The 21,663-nt window shown below is 27.9% G+C and overlaps 2 protein-coding genes and 1 long non-coding RNA gene across 6 annotated transcripts in view; all 3 read left to right on the forward strand.

Moving 5' to 3' along the window:
• LOC126907495 (neprilysin-1-like) overlaps positions 1 to 6,326 on the forward strand; it is a 35,354-nt gene extending 29,028 nt beyond the window's left edge. For all 3 annotated transcript variants that reach the window (XM_050688829.1, XM_050688826.1, XM_050688828.1), the window contains exons 4-15: positions 130 to 189; positions 974 to 1,135; positions 1,847 to 1,930; positions 2,007 to 2,212; positions 2,365 to 2,544; positions 2,626 to 2,837; positions 3,271 to 3,490; positions 3,722 to 3,904; positions 3,970 to 4,132; positions 4,211 to 4,330; positions 4,389 to 4,585; positions 5,062 to 6,326. In XM_050688829.1, the coding sequence (XP_050544786.1) occupies positions 130 to 189; positions 974 to 1,135; positions 1,847 to 1,930; positions 2,007 to 2,212; positions 2,365 to 2,544; positions 2,626 to 2,837; positions 3,271 to 3,490; positions 3,722 to 3,904; positions 3,970 to 4,132; positions 4,211 to 4,330; positions 4,389 to 4,585; positions 5,062 to 5,334 (2,060 nt within the window). In that variant the 3' untranslated portion in view covers positions 5,335 to 6,326. The remainder of the gene's footprint in view (positions 1 to 129; positions 190 to 973; positions 1,136 to 1,846; positions 1,931 to 2,006; positions 2,213 to 2,364; positions 2,545 to 2,625; positions 2,838 to 3,270; positions 3,491 to 3,721; positions 3,905 to 3,969; positions 4,133 to 4,210; positions 4,331 to 4,388; positions 4,586 to 5,061) is intronic.
• Positions 1 to 21,663, forward strand: part of LOC126907505 (uncharacterized) — a 131,111-nt gene that overhangs the window by 108,522 nt on the left and 926 nt on the right. The gene's annotated exons all lie outside the window — the stretch shown is intronic.
• Positions 9,412 to 21,276, forward strand: LOC126907496 (uncharacterized). Of its 2 annotated transcripts, none has more exons than XM_050688831.1 (9): positions 9,412 to 9,430; positions 16,344 to 16,459; positions 16,516 to 16,760; positions 16,859 to 16,893; positions 16,983 to 17,094; positions 17,169 to 17,354; positions 17,443 to 17,629; positions 17,718 to 17,901; positions 19,736 to 21,276. In XM_050688831.1, the coding sequence occupies exons 2-9, from the start codon at positions 16,347 to 16,349 to the stop codon at positions 20,264 to 20,266; spliced, it is 1,593 nt and encodes a 530-aa protein (XP_050544788.1). In that variant the 5' UTR covers positions 9,412 to 9,430; positions 16,344 to 16,346; the 3' UTR covers positions 20,267 to 21,276. The 2 variants fall into 2 exon arrangements, with proteins under 2 accessions (XP_050544788.1, XP_050544787.1); XM_050688830.1 differs by lacking the exon at positions 9,412 to 9,430 and adding an exon at positions 11,855 to 12,195.

Genomic DNA, 21,663 nt, shown 5'->3' on the forward strand with positions numbered 1-21,663 from the left:
TGGCACATAGAACGTTTGACACATTCACTCTTAATTTATTGAACTATTATATAAACAATATATTATAACAATAATATTATTCAGAAGAAAATGTTTATCTATTTCATTTTTTTTTTTTTTTACTAATAGATAATTGGTTTTTCAACAGCAAACCAAATATATGCATGAATGAAGAATGCGTTAAAACAGGTAATTACGTTATATATAGATATAGATATAGATATTAAAAGTTATCATTTAATAAAATATATTTTTTTTAAATTACTATTGCAATTCATTTAAATGTTTAGGAAAATTAGTGGTAGCCCCATTTATTTTTTTAATACTTTATATGGCCAAAGAAGAATCATTACGTCCTAGCCCAAAAAAGGAAGTTTTTTAACCTGAGGACATTTCATTCTAATTGTGGTAATGATTATGGGTTCACTTTATCTTTAATATTTTAATATAAAAATAAATATTAACACATACAATCGAATATTATGGTTTATTGTGTTTTCCAAATGCTTCGCGATGTTATTCCATTGTAAAATTTAAACGTAGAAAAAAATTATTTCATGAAGTTAAATTTTTTGTTTTTCCTAAATTAGCTATCAAAGGTAAAAGAGACAAACTTTTTTCGGAATATATGGAAAATGTAGGGCTTGGCGTGTGTATCTTAATTACCCTTCATCAAATCCGGCTTTACTAGAGACATGATGCTTTTTACTGCTGTAAAAACTCTAAAAATCTCTATCCACTCGTGAACGTATAGTGACAGGTGCGACTTAACACTAGAACTTATCAACAACTAGTGTGTCCACGGTGGCACACCATGATCAATATTAAATTATCAAGGAATTATAAAACGTAAACAAAGTTTAATACTAAAAAAAATGAAAATTTATCTATTTTAATTTTTGCCAGTGTAAAATAATGTAGTAGTATTAATATAATACTTCTATAATATTAAATAATTATTATTCATTATTAGCTGCTTCATTGCTCTCTGCTATGGACCAAACAGCAGATCCGTGCGACGATTTTTACCAATATGCTTGCGGAACTTGGGATAAAAGACATTTAATTCCAGAAGATAAAAGTAGTATTAACACATTTGAAGTATTAGCAGATCGTTTACAAATAACTTTAAAAGGTGGATTATGTTATGAACGCATTTTTCTTATAAATAGAATATATAAATATATCAACTTATAATTTATAGTATAGGTGAATTTAAATTTGTATCTAACTTGCCTGTTATAGAATATAGAATATCTAGTAGTGAAATATTTATCATAACTAGGATTCAAGACTTTATGCATTTATAAAATTTATTTGAAGTATTTCCAAGATACCCAACTTTATGAAAATTTATCATTGGTATACATACATCGTAGAATCTTTAATGTTCTTGGGGAGTAGTGATCCTCTGCCTCCTGAATCTTTAGTCCTAATTAGTATACACTGATTAAGATTAAGATAAATAAATCGAATATCTATTTATTATTGATGTACTCAGGATAACTAAAGTAAATTTTTTATATACATAGAGTCCCGAAACCTAATTATAACTTTTATTTAAAAATGTATAGACACTATCGGTTATTAACTTTAAAAATTTAAATATCATTTTTAATCTCATTGAAATTGCATTTCAAAATATAATGAAACTACGCACTTTTACAAAAATAATAAACTATATATTATTGTTCAAAACAATTGTTAATGTGGTATTGTAAATTATTTTTAGCACATACAAAAATTAGTATATAATATTTAAATAAGACACTCTCCTTTTATTTAGCTCCTAGTCTAGACCTTTAAATAATAGTAGAAAGGCGTTAATTCGTGCTATCTTTTATAGGTCTTTTGGAAGAACCTGCGAATCGATTTGATAGCTCAGCTACAATAAAAGCTAAATTGTTTTACAAGTCTTGTATGAATATTAGTAAGTCAAATTCTTACAACAATAGTCTATCTAAAATTTAACTTTAATGGCTATAATATTTACGTTGATTTTAAAGCCCAGATTAGGCGAACTGGAGATAATCCTATTCGTGAACTTTTAAAGTCACTTGGTGGTTGGCCTGTAGTTGAAAAAAATTGGCAACCTCCTATGTATGGACTTGAAGTTTTATTGGGTTGGTTAAAAAAAAATTTTAACGAAGGCATTATGATCGAGCCGTGGGTTGGTCCGGATGACAAGAACTCTTCTGTTAACATCCTTCAGGTGCGAAAAAAGTAAGACATTAATGTAGTACGCTTCCCATAAGTAAGAAAACCAGCTGTTATTCGGTGAATTTTGTGAAAATGCTAGTGAACATTTTTATTAAAATCAACTTCAAAACTATTTTAATAAAAAAAAAATATTTTTTTATTTAGATAGATCAAATGCAGTTAGGGTTACCAAGTAGAGATTACTTTTTAAAGGATAATAGTGCAGAAGCCTTAAAAGCGTATCATAAATATATGACAGAAGTGGCAATATTATTGGGTGCGAATAAGTCTACCGCACCTTTAGAACTTTTAAAAATACTGGAATTTGAAATTGAGTTAGCCAATGTGAGTAAATTTTAACTTTAAAACGTCTTTAAATAGTAATTTTACTCTTCATTAATATATATATATATATATATATAAAAGGTAACACAAACAGAGACCGATCGTCATGATAGTTCGGGTACGTACTTCAAACTTACTTTAAAAGATCTTCAGAAAAAAGTTCCAGAAATTGATTGGTTGTTATACTTAAGGACTATATTGAACTTTAATGTAAGCGATGAGGAACCTGTTGTTAGTTATGCAATGGCGTATTTCACACAACTCGGAATTCTTATTAAAAAAACTGATAAAAGGTATGTCAACTCAATAAAGAAATCTGATAATAGATATAACAAATTAAAGGGATGGGATATTTAAATCTTTATGAAATAATAAAATAACATCATTTTGAATCTTTTTTGACCAATACCTAAAATATAATCGTTAAACTTCATTGAGTAAAGAATACATAACAATATAAATCTAACTTAACTATTTATTGTTAATAAAATTTTATTTGTTAGGGTTCGTTGGATGTAAAAATCAAAAAAAAAAAAAAATATATTATTAGTGCGGTATTAATTTTAAATTTTAAACAATCGAGCTGACTTTCTTTTTTAAAAAAAATTTCCTTGCTTCTGAGCCTTTTAGGGACTTTTTTTACGCTATGACAAAAAATATCATTTAAAACATTTTAATTTTATCATTAGAAAAATATTTTCTTATTAACTATTTTATGTTTGCTAGAGTTATTCAAAACTATATAATTTGGAGATTAATACAAAGCGCTGTAATCCCTCACTTGATCGATGAGTATCAGTACAAAAGATTAGACTTCAAAAAAATATTATTAGGAATATTGAGTGAACGTAGCAGATGGAGAGATTGTGTAGATTGGACTAATAAACGACTAGGAATGGCTGTAGGAGCCTTATTTATAAGAGATAATTTTAGTCTCGAAAGCAAAGTAAGTAAATATATTTTTTTAATTTTAAATTTATCAAGTGGATGACCTACCTAGTTCAGTCCGTAACACGTCATGCCTCGGTTTGTAGTTACCAGGGTTTGAATCCATTGCACTGGTCTAGGTCGGTCTTGCTGTTCTTTTTTTCACAAATAATAGCTTTTAGAGAGAACGTTAAACATTATTAAAAATGTAGAATTAAGTAACAATATATTTTTCAATTAATTATATTAGGTAACAGCGATGAATATGATCCAATCCATTCGCGAAGCATTTAATGAACTTCTCAATGAAAACCTTTGGATGGACGATCAAACAAGGATAGTAGCCAAGGAAAAAGCAGATGCTATGAAAGAACGTATTGGTTATCCAGAGCTATTGACAGATGTGGATGAACTGGAAAAAGAATATTTTATGGTATTTATTAAGTTTAAATAAAATATAATCAAATTAATTGATGATATTTTTTTCATTTCTTTTAGTTAAACATAACTGAAGATCAGTTTATTTTAAATGTATTTAATGTAATGAAGTTTGACGCTTATCAAAATTTAGAAAAATTAAGACAGCCAGTTGATAAAGATAAATGGTCCACAGAACCTGCCGTTGTTAATGCATTCTACAACCCTAACAAAAATCACATTGGTAAATTTTTTAAAGTTATTATATGAATATCAATTAAGTAAAAAATTTAAATAAATAATGTTATCGTTATCGTATCAGTTATTCCAGCAGGAATTCTTCAACCATTATTCTACAGTCAACATTTTCCCAAATCTTTGAACTATGGCGGTATCGGTGTAGTAATTGGTCATGAAATCACTCACGGGTTTGACGATAAAGGTAATAGTAAAAAGATTTCTTATTAATTTATACTTATTAATGTGGACGTTTTCCACAGGTCGGCAGTTTGATAAAAATGGGAATATGATTGAATGGTGGGACACCAAGACAATACATACGTTTAGAGAGAAAGCACAATGTATGGTAGATCAATATTCAAAGTACAAAATGCAAGAAGTAAATTTACACGTGAATGGACGTATGACACAAGGAGAAAATATTGCAGATAACGGTGGTTTAAAACAATCTTTTAGGGTAAATAAGAATATTAGTTTAATTAAAGAAAAGTCATTTTAATATTTATATGGTTTAAACACGTCTTATAATCAGATAAAAATAGGGTCGTTTTTTCAATTAATTTTTTTTTAGTAGGCGTAGCTATTGCAAACTACATATATTTACAGAAATCACTATAAAATACATTGGTGATGGTTAGATATTGGTAATGAAGGAAACACCAAAAGCCTTAGGTATCAAAAATGATAGTACAAAATTTTATGTGCGTAAATGTTTACTATGCGTACCACAAATGATGCACGTGACTACAAAATCTAATTAAAGAATAAAATAATGATCTAAATTTTCTATTGTAAATATTATACAAAAGGTTAAATATTCTATTATTTTTAATTCATCTAAAAATAAAAAAATAACACATAAGCCATACATACATTTTGAATCTAATTTTATGACGACTTTGTTTACAATAAATTACACACATATTTTTTTAGGCGTATAAGAAATGGGTTTCAAAACATGGAGAAGAACCTTTATTACCAGGTATAGACATGACTCATGATCAATTATTCTTTTTGAATTACGCACAAATTTGGTGTGGTTCAATGCGCCCAGAAGATGCTTTGACAAAAGTGAGATCATCAGTACATTCGCCAGGACCTACTCGTGTGTGGGGACCGTTATCGAATTCTAATGATTTCGCTAAAGCCTATGGATGTCGCCCTGGATCTAGAATGAATCCTATCAACAAATGTGTTGTATGGTGATAGTATATACGTCTAGTAACAAATGGTTGATTAAAAAAACTTATTAATTGATTTTGTTCAAAACTAAATAAAACCCTTTACATGATGTTGGCTTTTTAGCTGTTAACTTCTAATACAGGGCAGTATATGCGCGTAAACATATCAAATGAAACCAATAAAAATGATTATATCAAGTGTGAAATACATCGTTAAATAATTTTAAATAGTTTAATTCAAACAAATTTGTTATAAAAATATTTGGAAAAATGAATAAGTCTGAAAAAATTATTCCATAGATCTTATATATAAAAACAGAATGTTAAAAGTTAACAGTTTAATGATTTAGAACTTTAAGCTTTTCGATTAATTAGGTCATATTGTTATTTATAGTTGTATTTTTTATCGCTACATATTAAAGATAAATTTGGGCTTCTTTAAAACCATTTTTGGTTATCGACAAAAAGTATTAACAAACATTTTTTTGTGAAAAAAATATAAGCCAGTCAATTTAAGTTTTATGGTTATAAAACAAATTGTATTCCTATTTATGTTAGATATTACATTTTTATAATTTTTACAGTTAAATTTATTAAATATTTTGTATGTTATATATATGTTATATTACTTTGAAAAAACCATGTATAATATTCTATTATATTTCTCTAAAAATTGCGAACGTTCGAGGGTAAAGACAATCACGGGAAAGCATTTCCAGAGATTATTTTAGTACTTATATAATGTAGTATGAGAATAAATAAGAAATCATTTAAATATTATTTATAAAATTCAATTTTTTTAAATATTTTAATTTAACCTTATCGTACAAAAATAAAGTGAGGGGTAAGGAATTTATATTTCTTATAATGTTCTTCAATCGTTGATAACCTATACATCTTGTATGCAATTATACAGTATACTTTAAATTTTCTAAATATTTTTTAATGTATTAAAATTCAGTGTATTGTATACCATATTTTGAAAAAAGAAAGTGTTAAATATTTTATCTTATTGAAAGTATAAATTTATCAAAAGATTATGTTAATTTAGATTAGAATAAATTTATTTATTATTTATTAAGAACTTTTATGATTGTTTTACATTAAAATTTCGAATCAAATTAGTAATCTTGTTAAAATGGTTTATTAGTCATTAATCAAATCTTTTCCAAATTCTAAAATTTTACTTAAATGTACCATTAGTTTAACTAAAAATCAAATGCACAAGCAATATAATATTTTATTAACTTGCAATATTACTTATTTAAGAGCTAAAATGTTTATTTTTTGTTTTTAATAAAATATTGAATACTATTTTACGATTACAGTGTTTTTACTAGAAATCCTTTTTACACGTTACACACGTTGTTATTACTATAAACTGTCCTAAAAAAGTTATAGGATTATTTTCTAAATGTTTACATATAGAAGCTAATTTTAAAAAATAACAGACTATATAAAATTTTAGTTAAACCCTGATATTTTTTTTTATAATTCCAATTTTGTAAAATAATGTAATAAATAATAGTTTATATGATATATTTTATTTGTTTTTTTTTTTTATAAAAAAGCAGAATATTGGTAAAACTAAGTTTTGATATATGTAAAGTAGAGTAAAAGAAACCTTTTAGACCAACAAAAAAGTTCTACACAAGAGGGTCGCAAAATTCAACTCATGTCACAATCAACGTGTTAAATACCCTCCTGCAATTACTTATTGTAAACATTATTATTATTATTATTATAATTATGATTGTTAATTATTTTGAAAAATAATAAACAAAGGGGAATTACTGCATAGCAATAGTTTGACTTATTACTCGATTACCGGGAATAGTATACATTTTTTATGGTTTATACGTTTTGAAATAAATACATGAGGTTCATTTTAAGATAACTACTTTTTTATAGATTGAAATATATTACAAATCAATTGTTACTAAATAAAATATAAAAGTAAAAAGTATCGATGTAATCAAATATTCAAAGAAAAATATTTAGAAATTATATTAATCAAAGTGATAAGTGCGATTTAAATTTATTAATAATAAACAGTAATTATAGTTTTAAGTTGACAGAACATAAATAAAGGTTTGGGCTAATTTGGTAGAGGGCACACATACTTTGGGTCCTTGTGAACTATTGCCACTCACTAATGCCGCCGCTAAGTTTTGCAAAGCCTTGTTAGACCAATTACATGCAAGACGAAATAGAACGCCTTTTCTTCCATATACAATAAAGAGTATAGATTTTTACTGACAACTCAGCATGTAAATAAAAGAGGGGTGATTGGAACACTTCGAAACATTTTAAAGTTATATTTTAGATATTATGTTAAGTTTTAATGTATTGAGTAGCTGAATAAATATTTTTTTTGAAAGCCTCTCATCAAATGAAATTTTAGTTACGTGTCTACTGATTACATTTAGATTAGTTTCGTTCGAAGCTACGGCGGTATTAATATCATCAAGATATTTTATTTATTTATATTTATACAATTTCTTAATCATGTTTAACACGTCCTCTCTAAAAGCTAATGCTTGTGTCAAAGAGGACGGAAAAAGCTAGTCTTTACAATGATTGATATCACATACTTTTGATTATGTTTTCATAAAATTGTTCGTTTTAAACGTTATCATTGAAAACGTATACTTGCTCTTCATTTGTAATTCTCTAACAAAAAATTTAAAAATAATTAATTTAAAATTGTAAAACGGGGTCGGATTAAAACCTATATGGACCCTAGGATGATACTTTGGAAAAAATCGCTATCATAAAATAAGAGCTGAGCAAAAAAACGAGAAAAATTTTATGTCCCTAATCATGACAGACTAGTAAAATTAGAGATGGACCCCTTAAGCTCTTTGCCCCGGGGTGTTCAGTCAACCTTTATCCGGGCATGTATATTAAAGCGAGCAAGTGAGAGGCACTCAAAATAACAATAAGACACAGACCCCAGCAATTTGTCGAATTGTCAGCACTGACAAAAACGCGATTCAATAAACAAAATATTGGGCTTTAAAAAAAAAAAAAAAAAAATTAACGATTAAAAATATTTGTGATTGCCTATAGGAAAAAAATTTAGATTCGCAACTTTCGAGTATGATACTACTGATATAATAAAAATGTAATGAGTAATAAATCAATTTTGATTTCGTATTTTACAATACAAAAGAAAATGTTTCTTTCTTTAAAAGTATATTACATTTTTTTTGTGAACAAATATAAATAAGAAAATAATATCACAGAATCATATGATTTACAAAATATAATAATTTTAAAAGGAAAATCACAGTAATTAATTTTACATAGAGAGATGATTTATCTCATAATATTGAGGTAAATTGTTTTTTTCTGAAAAAACCCATAGTAATCATAAAAAAAATATTGAAACAGCGCAAGTCTTAGTACTATAATATTGGTTTAATTCCACGGAATTAGATCACGTTTTCTGGTGATGTCTAGTTCAGCCAAAAAGAAGTAAAATATCAAATATTTAGATTTTAAAGCATAATGTATGCATTATAAAAAAGTTATTTAAACATCTGTGACAAACTACGCAGAAATTGAACGAACATTATTAATGGATAAACTATGTTACACTCTTCATTAAATAGTTTTTTAATTTAGCGTAGGTGAGTTTATTAATAGCAGGTGTTTAAAAACCGCGCTTAAGTATAAATTTGAATTTTGGAACTCACTGTGGTTAAGTTTTATTAAAATATAAATCCATATTGTAGATCCTATGTCAACAAAGATCTCTATGTGCAATTGTTAGTAATACATCTGTTATTTGATTACTAATTTTTAAAGGGTACAGTCGTGTTAACTTTTTTTAAAACAAAAAAATTTAAATAAAATAAACCTTTGAAGTTTTATGCAGGTATGAATATATTATACCTATAATATATATTTATATTTATATCATTATAAATCTAGTATACTATGATTTAAAAATAACAAATTAGTTTTTAATTATTTATATATACAGTTAATTTAATAATATGAAATTGTATATAATTTTTTATATTTTTGTAATTGACTTTAAATTATTAACTTTTAGATAAATTTATTGAAAGCGAAATATTTTTATTACCATACAGCTTAATTGATAAAAAGAGGTAAGAAAATTAATACAAAAATTAATTATTAAAATTAAATTACTGGCTTCAATAAATCTTAAGCGTTAATGTTTACGTATAAAAAGAATTATTATTATATACTTCGGTATTATTTAAAACAATATAATACTACATCTATATTAAATTTTTCATTTTATTTAAAACTTTAAATAAATTATGGTTTGATAACTTAATAATATTTAGTATAAAAATATACGTATTAATAAAAATATTACGTAAAACCGAAAAAATTATGTGGAATATAAAAAATTACAATGTCATGTATTTATTTTTATGTTGTTTATTTTTTATTTATTGAGATATCTAAGAATTTTCAATGGTTTATTTTTATTAGTTTACTATAAAAACATTTTTTTGTACTGCTGCATATAATAACTATTGATTTTTATTAATTAATGAATAATAATAGGCATTTCGATTTTTGATTAATAATAGATTTATTATTTAATTGTTTCATAAATATTTTTGAATAGTTGTTAATATTTTATTACTAACTAAACCTCATTACAATCAGTGTATAAAAATAGAATAATGCAAATCTTTTAAAAAAACCTTTTTACGGAATAAAAATTAACCGACTGATATTATGTATATGGTTATTTATTTGTTATCATTTAATTAGTTAACAGTTTAAGATATTGTTACATCGTGTTCAATAATTGAATAGCTGGAATTATTTCAGCTGTTTTTATATTAATAATATATAAAACTTTTTAATATCATCAGCATACATAATATACCGAGTATCTAACTATGTACTGATTTTTATTACACAGAGTAAGTACGTAGAGCAGGCGGAACGCTACAAAGCCCTTATATGTATTAAAATGCTTGTAAATTTATAAGCACCTTTCCTAAAATTTTATCGACCCATCAAAGTTTTTTGTAATAAAAGAGTTAATAAATGACTAATTTTAAAATCCAAAAAAAATTATTTTTATTTTGTTCTTAAAAGACTAATAATACAGAATATACTTATAACGTAGTGTAAAGCGTTAGAAATTGTTAAAAAATAAGTAACACAAAATATTTGCTGTTTCAAAAGTTATTAGAGATGTCAAAAAATGGATGGATATTCTCTATATGCTATATATACTATTTATTTATTAATTGTACTAAGTTTAAAATACTGTTATTTGCTGTGAGCTAATTCTTTTGTTACTTCTTGGTAGGTACGGTTTTAAAAATAAAGAAGTAGCATTGGCATATTAACCTTTTTGATATTTATGATATTAATATTCGGGTTCTTACATTTCTATATACTTACATTTCTGATCGCGGTTAAGATGCGTTTAAAAAATTTCATCTTAGATCCTAGTTCACTTGACGAACCCCAAAATATACAACTGGTAGGTAGTGAGGGTGTGTTCTACTTCAAGCTATCAAATTATGATAGAAATACTATTGAACTCGTTTAATTCAAGTTAATGTAGGTCAATGTATGTTTGTCGTGTCGTGTAGCATTGTCTAAATTAAATTAATTTCATAGTAAGTATGTAACATTTTTCATTGTATGGATGTCACGAATGAAATAATTATCATCTCGAATGTCTACAGATAAGCTTAACAACTTATCTGTCTCCTCCCATCTGTTTTATATACTACATTATATATTATATAATGAATATATATTATGATATATAATAAAGAATATATATATTATATATTCGTTGTAGGTGGTAGCGGACTTGTGAGTCGTGTTTTGCCACCGCCTATAACGAATATGCCGAGGTCAGTGTGCTCTGTATAAAGATAACGGTGGTGTAATCATAAGACAAATAAAATTGAACTTTTAATTATGGTTATAATTGTTGAAACGAATGATTTGAATGGAAGCCTAACGTGGGTTTGTTTATTCGGTTTGACTGCCAAGTCGTCATGCAATTACGCATGCAATTTTTACTGCGTAGTAAAGTAACTTATTGTATACATTGGGTTAAAAAAATGTTCAGAAATAAAAAACGGGTGATGTATATGTACGACATGTGCGCACTGTCACTTTAGCCCAACTTTCATGTCGATTTAGTATGTAGTACTTGTACGGAGGTATGCAAACAAAATAATGACTCAAATCTGATTCAATGACTGTGTAGATTACATGTAGTTTTGCTCAGGTAAATATTTACCTCCGCGCTAATACCTCACCTAGACTACACTGCTCTGCTGGTATAACAATTACCGTCGGTGTCATTGTTCTGCCAGTGTATACGATGTGCTCTATGTACCCAACCGGGGAAGGCGATAAATCGTCAGAATCGACCGCCAGATGGAGCTTCGTTCTTGGTTCGCGTGACAACCGCTGAGTTTTTCTCCAACAAAACGCCCCCTCTCCACGTCCCTCTTCCGTTTCCAGAAAATCCAACCCGAACGACTGCGCTGCTGTTCGAGTCACGACGTTACGCCGTGGTGCGTTGCAACGGGTATAAGTTACGGTGCGGCCAATAAAGCCGAAAAGCGCGGCGTGGTCGATACCGTAATCGTATCTCCTCCTGATAATGTTAATATATTAAAGAACGTTTGGACTCCCGAGACGTCAGTCGTAGATATGTAGCTGTGCGGTACGGTGGAGGTCCGAAAACGGGATCTGCTGTGTTTTACGCACATGGCACGCAGGAACGCTAATGACCCCCAAAGCAGCTGCAAGGATATTATTATTAAAGATAACTGAACACATTGCGGAAATCCGAGAATACATCTGTCGAAAAACTGGCTCGTTTAGCCGCCATTATTGACAATCGAAAAAGGTATGGAAGTATTTTACTATTTTCTATTGAATATACTCGGTAATAAAAAATGCTATTACTATTTTTGTCGTTCGCGTGACTTTATGTTTAGACTGATTTTTAAATACTTTCCACGTTTTCAAAGACAGTTATCAAATACTTTTAAGCAAATAAATTAAAATATCATTAATTTTGTGTTAATGTTCAACAAATGAGTTTAATAATTGTTAATGTTTGTTCTACCTCCCGAGTCGAAATTTTTTTGATTGTTTGATCCGTTAATTGTCTTTAAACTGCTATATTAGAGTTTTAAGTTGAATAACGATAAAAATATTTTTACAAATTGTTCAATCTGAGTCATTATTGTATTGCATAGTAATGATCTGCTCAAGTTGAATGCTTTGCCGTCTGATTGTATTTTTCCTTATAATACAATAAACTATTATTTAAATATTATTGAAATTAAAAATTATTATATATTATCATTAAATAAAATTGAATATATATATCAAAGGAAATAAAAATATTTAGTAAGCACCGATTTAAACATAGTGAACTACATTATGTTAATGAACCTAAAATTAATTTAAGGGTTTGATTTAGATATTTATTTAAAAATAAACAATTTTAAAATGTTTCAGGCGGGTATTCTAACATTCCTTTAAATACTAAAATAATATTTTTGGTGTGCATAAGATAAAATATTATTTATTTGCTGTCGGCATTGACGTTTGGTAAGGACAATGTCGTAGTTATCGGGTTATTACTATTATTGATGATAACCGTCTGAGAATATTTTCAACCCACTTTTAATTTTTATTTACCTAACCTGCATTTTTTCAAATATAACTATTTAAAAATGATAGTATATTTTTTTAATCTGACATTTAAAATTAGTAGAATTTCAAAAATTGATAGATAACGTTTTTTATGATACCAATATTCATTCTTTACATAACTTCAAATAATAGGTCAAATTAAGTTTTTTCTTTGCTACTAATTAATAGTTATTATACGTATAATACAAAGCTAAACTTTTTATTGAAGCATCTTGAGGACACAAAATAAAATTATTTTAAATTTGAGATTGAAATTCATTTTATTATCTATAACTAGTTAAGAATTTTATAAAACAAGTATCTTCAGCACCATGACAGTTAAACAAGGTCCTTATGCATTGTGTGTTGGGTCTACGAAAAACAAATTTCCTGTGGACTGCTTTTATATTCAATGTTCAGGGCTTCTTAAACCGACTCTATTTAGGAGCGAACAACTAGAATGAATGATTACTGTAAGATATTGTGTACCTACACACATTTCAAATGATTCAAGGTTTCCATTGGTCTACTAGAGTCTGTTCACAATTTTTGTCAAAAGACGTTATTTTTTTTATTTCAAACAATTTGGCATTCTTCTACAAGGAAATTGTCTTATGTGAGGATATCATAAGATTCTGTTTCAAAAATACCTATATTCCATTAGACAGATGGATACCACATTGGAAATTTTGACTAATGTAGTTGTCCTCTTAAAGTAAATTCAAACAATTTTTTAGTGTTCAAGAACAAGGTTTTCATTAAGTTATTCTTTATTTTTTTGCTAATTTTATTTTAATTATCATAAAATCAAAGATTTTTTTTTTCAAATAAAACGTTTTATTTCAATAATTCAGTATTAATTAATTCAAAATTGATTTACTCTAACACAAAATCGTCTTAGGCATTTTAAGTTAATAATAATTTTGTAATAGTATTATCCCAGTTGGCGGTGAGGCATAAAGGACCGCTCTAACAATCTAGTACAAAGATAAATAGTACCCAACCTCGACAAAATATTGTATGTACTACATTCACATAAGCTATAAAATAGATGTACCTGGGGATTGAGGAAGGTAAATAGGTAGGTGAATGACTCATTTTTCTTGTAAACCGTGAAATCAGAGAAATCGTTATAAATAAAATTGAAGATTTTTGATCTTCTCCAATATATTTACAATGTTTTTGTAACAAATGGTTATTTAACAACCATGTATATTTTATCAACGCTAACAGAAATGTTCGAAGTATAGGTTATTTTTTTATTGTTCACTCATTTACCTATTTATCAAAATGTCAAGAAAATATATTTACATTGGTTATATTTGGGTAAAAAATTATTATAATAACCATAAGCGATTGAATAATTATTAGAATTGCTTTGGGTGTCACAAACAACAGTATATTACAATCATCCTAAAAAAATTTACATAATTTATGATTAGGTTTGTTAAATCTAAAACATTAAATGTTGTCTTAATTATAAGTATCCATAAATTTGAAAAATCTCAATCCTATCAGTGTATACTCAATTTTATACATATATGTGATACGCAATTTAATTTTGCAATAATAACACTTTTTTTTTTATTTTATTAATGTAATCTAATTTACCTTTAAAATGGTTTAAAACAATCGTTGATTTAAGCTTAATATAATATTAACAAGTGTTTGATATTACGACATGCTCGATCAATGCTATTATAAAATTCTATGAAAATTCAGTCAAGTATTAAAAAGTTACTAGTTAACATTATGTAAGTGATCAATAATATTAGTTGGATATCAAGTCTTTATACGTTCTTTACTTTTCCTGTCGGTGACGAATCAATATAATTGTTTGTATATGAAATATAAAATTGACGTTTAAGACGAACTTAAATTAAAGATAAAATGTATTTTTACATAATTGCCGCCATCAAGCATTAAATGGGATTAGTTAAATTGTTTTGTATTCAAATAATATAAAAAGAGATTTTTTTCAATTGTCAAAAAAATTTTACTAGGTAATGTTATGTAATGAACAAATGTGTAGGATCAGTAGAGGAACGTACTAACCAAATATTTTTTATTTTCAAACTGTATAAGTTTTTGTCATGGAATTGAGTGTCATAATGATAGAATCTTAGAGTTAGAAGTTATAGTACTTTTAAAATTACATGGTTCAAAAACTAAAATTACTATTCATTATATCAATAACTATATAATAATTGCCTTTAACAGAGCAACTCAATTTAATGTATCTAATTGCGCATGTTCATTGTTAACTTCCTATTGTTATCCAAGGAAAATGACAGCAATCTTTCAGGGAGATTAAATAATACATATTACAAAAATAATTTAATCCAATAGATTAACTATCTTACAATCCTTTAGATTTACTATTGTTCTTACTTTTCTATGTTTAATTGCATTACTGGGTATTTCAATGATACTCGTATACAATACAAATTTGATACATAAGTATGAAATTAATAGTATTTGATATACTTACTAAATATTATAAATTTTCACTTTACACTTGTCTTTTGATCGGATTAANTGTTTAATTGCATTACTGGGTATTTCAATGATACTCGTATACAATACAAATTTGATACATAAGTATGAAATTAATAGTATTTGGATATACTTACTAAATATTATAAATTTTCACTTTACACTTGTCTTTTGATCGGATTATAAATCAATTTTTTACAATTAAGAAAAATAATTTCCCTTTTAGACATTGCTATTAAATGTGTAACACAATAGTATGAAATCTCATGGTATAAAATATGTAGATTTTGTTACGGTATTGACTTTTCTTTTTGTTTCAAATAGATGTTTACATAACTTAACTGATGTGATTAAAATAGGCATATAACAAAAGCAATAATAGGCATCCGAGGCAATAAAAACGGTGGACAATTTTTTATCACAGCAATACGTAGCATAGGCTATTAGACAACTATAGTAATAACACACGTATAGGAAACTAATATCTTTTATCGTTGTTTGAATTTTTTTGTTCATTTTTGAGATGTCGTTATAAAGTTAATCCTAACGATCATTTTACAAAAAACAATGTCATCTAGTAATTTAAAACAATGAAATATTGAAAAAAAAATTCCATAAATATAACACTTGATGAATAAAATTGTATTAGTGACTCTATGTGAAAAATACGTACAATTCACCTTAAAATGATTTGGAACTTACAAGCTATACTTTTTTTTAAGTGTATAAATTACAGTGAAGAATCACTAATATAAACTGTAAATAATTCACAAAGGTATTTTATTATGTAATGTTAGTTTAATGATAATTAATGTACTTTACAGTATTGAAAACACATTTGTTTTGTTTGTTTAGATAATGATGTCTGGAGTGTCGAGCTTTTGTGATATCCTCAACGTGAAGGTCGTAGGAGACCCTGACTGGAGACAGCGTTTTGTGGTCCTGAGTAACAGTACTCTATGGATCTATGGGTAAATAACTGACGATTAATAAAATAAGGGTAAAATTTTAACTATTATGACTGCAGAGACGATCAAGACCCTCGAAGAACAAAAATTCATCCTGTCAGAGACTTATCAGCGTCTCGGAGAATATCCGATGGCAGTCAGTTAGTTTTACACATAAAAAATATCGCGAAGTTGGATTGGTTTAAAGTTAAGTTTACATCTGAGAAACATTTGAACGCTTGGAAAAAGCGTATTAGGCAAGTGAAGGAAGCCTGGAACGAAGATACTTACCTGCAATATCTAGACCAAAAGTCTCAGCTTAGATGTACGTCTTCATAAAATTAACTTATTGCGTTAAATTTTTTTTAAACAATACAGACATGACTGACAGTGTATTTTTATTTATATTTTTTGTTATTAAAGGTCCTTACGAGCCATTAACTAGATTGAATAGACAGGTAAATATGCTTGTTTGAATAATTATTAAAATAGTTGACCATTTAATAATTATGAGCACTTAAAATAATGCGTTTCCGTCAATTATTAGGTTCCCAGTACCAAGCTTCTTAAACCTCGTTTACCATTTTCAAGGAGTCGCTCGCTACAAGAAATAATTAGTTGGGAAAAATTACCAATGACCTTGACCCAAGTAAATAAAGGTTAGTTCGTAGTTTTATAATTATTAAAAAAAATGTGGAATATCGATTTTTATGTTTAAAATTTTTATTTTTAGAAGTGTTGTGTGAAATGAATGATATTGAAGCAATTTTAATAAAAGCTCGAATAAACATCTTGGAAAATGAGATGATTTACAACAAGGAAATGGACAAAATGTTGGCCGCTTTCAAAAAGAGAGCTTTGTGGCCCGATTATTTTTTGATGGATGATAAATCGCTCATCGAACAGACTCTTTGCAAGTGTAAGTTAGCATTAATCTTAATTAAAAAAATAGTTTCAAATATTTGATCCAAGTATATTAAAGTTTTTAATTTGAACGAATTTTACAGTGAAAGAAAGTTCAGACACTTTATTACACGACGTCTCAGATATGTGGCCGACGTGCTCAATGGTCCTGGAGAGATTGGACGATTTGGCTATCCTACTCGTAGAACATCTAAAATCTGTGGCTAGAACTCGGGTGATAACTTTTTGTCATCTTCTACGGGACTTTAGGCCGTTTTTAAGAAACAACCTGTGAGTCTAGTCATAAAATTAAGAATAAAGAAGTTTTTGTTTCTTTTATAAAAACATCAACTAACTCATGAGTGTTGGTATTTTACAGTGAAAGCGTGGACGATATTTATTCGGACGTTTACAGCGAATATTTTTATGTTGAACGAGCACTGTTGCCCATTTTTCGCGTGTATAAGCTCAAGGGAATATCTAAAAAACTCGCCGTCATGTTAGCCGCGTCCAACAACATTAATTGCGAACGGTGGAACGAGCTATTCGATCTATGCAATGAGGTACGTGTCTAAAGTCAGTAATCCGCTCTTAAAATGTTCTCGATGTTTTCGAATTGGAGTGCATTTCCAAACAATTCTCGAGTGCACCCGATAAGGTACTTTTCTATTAAAAAGATGGACAAACAATTGTCATCGTTGAAGCATGTCATAAGTGTCTGTGTATACTTCAGATCTTTCTTAACTGTTGTCTCGTTGTTTATAATCGATAAACATGTGATTGTCTCTCAATATATTTATTAGGTCGAGAAAATTGCATTTTTTTCAGACCAGTTGAGACACGTGTAGTTATCTGGTTTCATCTTATATATATATATATATATATATATATATATATATATATATATACAATTGTTAATATGTCTATGGGTTCAGTCGCATGTAATGATAAATTATTGAATATGTTTCTCGGGAGTCGGACGCATTTTGTCTCTGTTACTCTTTGTCTACTTAAGTAAACAGAATTGACGTTATAAGAAAAAATAAAAATCAGCAAAAACACTAACCTACTCGAAAATGAATTAAGGAAAAAAATTATCTTTTATAATTGCGTATATACCATTATAACGATAACTCCTGTCAACTAGTATTTATACTCAAATAAATATCATTAACAATTCCACCTTAAGCTCACATGTTAAGTTCGTGCTGGTGTCTTATGTATACGATTATATTCAAATAAACTAATAATAACTAATGAGTGTGTGTTCTCAAACTGATTAATCATAGGAAATTCATCTATATAATAATAACGAGCGATAGTTCAAAACAAAACAATAAATTATTGTTATTATTAATGATAACAATAAATATTTAAATGTAAGCTATAAAATTTTTTTTTATTATCACTTAAAATAACTTGTTTATACTAGTTGACATTGAAATTTTACATAAATTTTGAAATTTAATGATTAGGCACTTATCTGATAAGTTTTTTGAGTATATTTTACTAGAGGATTAACCTACCGTTTTCTACTTTACTTAACTTTCGATGACATAGTTTAGATAAATAGAATAATCATAAGTTTGTGAATTTTTTGTTATAGAAGAATTATTTTACTGATAATAAAATATCATATTGACGAATAAAAAAAAATACAAGTGTAACTGATAACACAGATCAAATTTGCCCTTAATGATCTGTAAATATTTTAACAAAGTATCAAACATCTTATATTATTGACCTACAGACATAACTGAAGCGATATAACATTAATATAATAGTAAAGTTAAATCTCTCCTTCGATTCGTCACAACTGATTAAATTAATATTTTTGAAATTCATTGTTATAATTGAATTGCTGAAGAATGGACCTGATGTTTGCAAAATAAATGTTTTAAGTTTGTAATTTGATCAAAAAAATTTTGGTTAGGATTTATTGGGCTTATAATGATAAGAAAGAGTAATTTTTTATTTGGAATTATTGTATTTTAAATGAAATCAAGTCTAAAACAAAATCTGAATTATGGTTAAACGATTGCCGTTATTAAAATTTAACATTTCTACAATATAACAAGGTCATGGTTAGTGACTCACGATTGAAGAAGTCGAAATAGTAGTAACTGTTTACATAGTCCTTCCACGCAGAAAACGCCTCGGGCGTCCTACAGATATTTCAATAATCCCAATAATTATTCCGTAACAATCACTGCCTGTAAAAAATAATGAAATAAAGTCAGCAAATTAAATTCGTAGAACGATTTACTTTCGGTCAGAGTAGGCGTGTCTAATAAATCAAACGTCCAGTTTCGCAACTGCACCCCGCCAGTAGCTAATAATTAAAAAACGGCGAATTTCGCTCATACTTTATAATATTTCTTTTTTTTTTTTTTACAGACATTGAAAGAAACCTACGCCGAGCTTTCGCGGTTATTCGGCGACCATTATTCGTTGAGCGTTTCTCAGTTGTTTGCCTTCAGCGACAAGCATGCAGCTTTCGAGCGCAACGGAAACATGAGTCTGTTCGAGAAATTCGAGCTTGCCAAGGAGATCAGCGAGATATGTGACTCGGTGGTGCCGCTCATCAAGGTGGTCATCGTGGAGGGCGGCAAACGCGACTCGGATGGCGTGTGTGAAAAACGCGGGTTGGTCGACGACCCGTTCTGTGGCAACAGGAAAGCTGCAGCTGTCGTTGCCCAGGAAATAAACACCGTCAAGAATCCTTTTACCGCGTTTATGGAGGAGGACATCGACAGGCCCGGCCGGAAGAGGAAGATTTCCGTGACCAAGTCATATGAGCTCAAAGTATACTCGAGCTCGGTCAACTATTTCCAAGAGAGCGATGTGAACATTCAAGAAGGATTTCCGGTCGGAAGCTATAGAAATTCGTTTAAAGACACCGCGATGCGTGCCCAGATGGTGTCGTAAAACGGTTTGCACAAAAATTAATGCACAATCATTCATGTCTATTCTTGCAATCTTGACAAAGATATTGTTTTTGACGATCATTGTAGATTTGCTTGTAGAAAAAAACATTTCCTGAAAAAAAGTATACATGCTCAGGACCTCGTGTAGTGCAACTAGACGAAGGTTTACACTTAGATTCGTTACTAGTAGTGTGCCCTCAAATTGACAGGTGTGCCTGAGTGTAATGCGGATGCGGAATTTCTTTATGGAGTTCGGGGATCGACGAAGAACTATCGCTAAATTGTCTTTTAAACGCTTCTTCTCGTGCTTGACACTCTCGCGTAACAGCCACAACAACATTATAATTTAGTGACATTAGTCTTGTACATAGATTCAACGTATAATCTGATTGCCATCTTCGTGACTGCTAAGACGTCTTCGCCACCAATCTAATGCGCACAAACCTTGTCTTAAACCGTAGTATATAATATGGTTTAGAACGACACGCCTTTAACGGCACTATAATAATTTAGTTACATTATAGTTACTATTACCGGTTATAAGTGATTGGAACACATCAATTTTATAACCATCAACCAAGAATCATTAGCTTAAAAAAAACTATTATACTTATTCCATGAAAAATATAATCAACAGTAGAAAACGGTATATTTCAAATCGTCAACCAATTTAAGCAGTTTATAAATTTTCATATCGTTTTAAACTTGTAAAATTAACTTTTATTCGTGTGCATCGCAGAAAAAATTGTTTTTCATTAAAATGCAAAAAGGAAAGAAACCTTTATTATATTTTTCAGTATTATATATTATTATATTTACACAATAACTTGTCAAAAGTTCCCGAATAACTGTTTATTAAAAGCAGCTAGTTATTATATTAATTATTTATTTATTGGAAATCACTTCTTTTTATATTATAATCGATTTTTTGATTAATGAAATTTACAAAACAAAGCTTTGTACTTATTTTTTCAATTTGTAATATACACAGTTAGTTGCCATAGGAGAAAACATGTTTTTATTTATTTTCTTATAAATAAAATTAATTTAATCCAAGTGAAGACCCATGAAAATATCATTAACTTAATAATATGTCGTAACTCGCACTGTTATTTTTCAATTACTCTTACTGGTGTATATTATTTCCAAGTCTCGTTTTTTCATATATTATGAAGGTAAATTCATTAAAAATATGTTAAGACTATTTTTGTTTTTAAAAAAATATAAAAATAAATAAAACAAAAATCACATTTATATTTAATATTAAATTATATAAAACATTTTTTTTACTAGGTGAATTTTGGTTATTTTATGTACCATAGCAATCTAGACAAAACTTCTAAGATATGTTCTCAGAAAGTTAAAATAGCATACGTTACACAAATTTAATTTTACGAT

The sequence above is a fragment of the Daktulosphaira vitifoliae genome, unplaced genomic scaffold, assembly GCF_025091365.1.
Source record: "Daktulosphaira vitifoliae isolate Bord-2020 unplaced genomic scaffold, ASM2509136v1 Scaffold_5, whole genome shotgun sequence".
NCBI lineage: Eukaryota > Metazoa > Arthropoda > Insecta > Hemiptera > Phylloxeridae > Daktulosphaira > Daktulosphaira vitifoliae.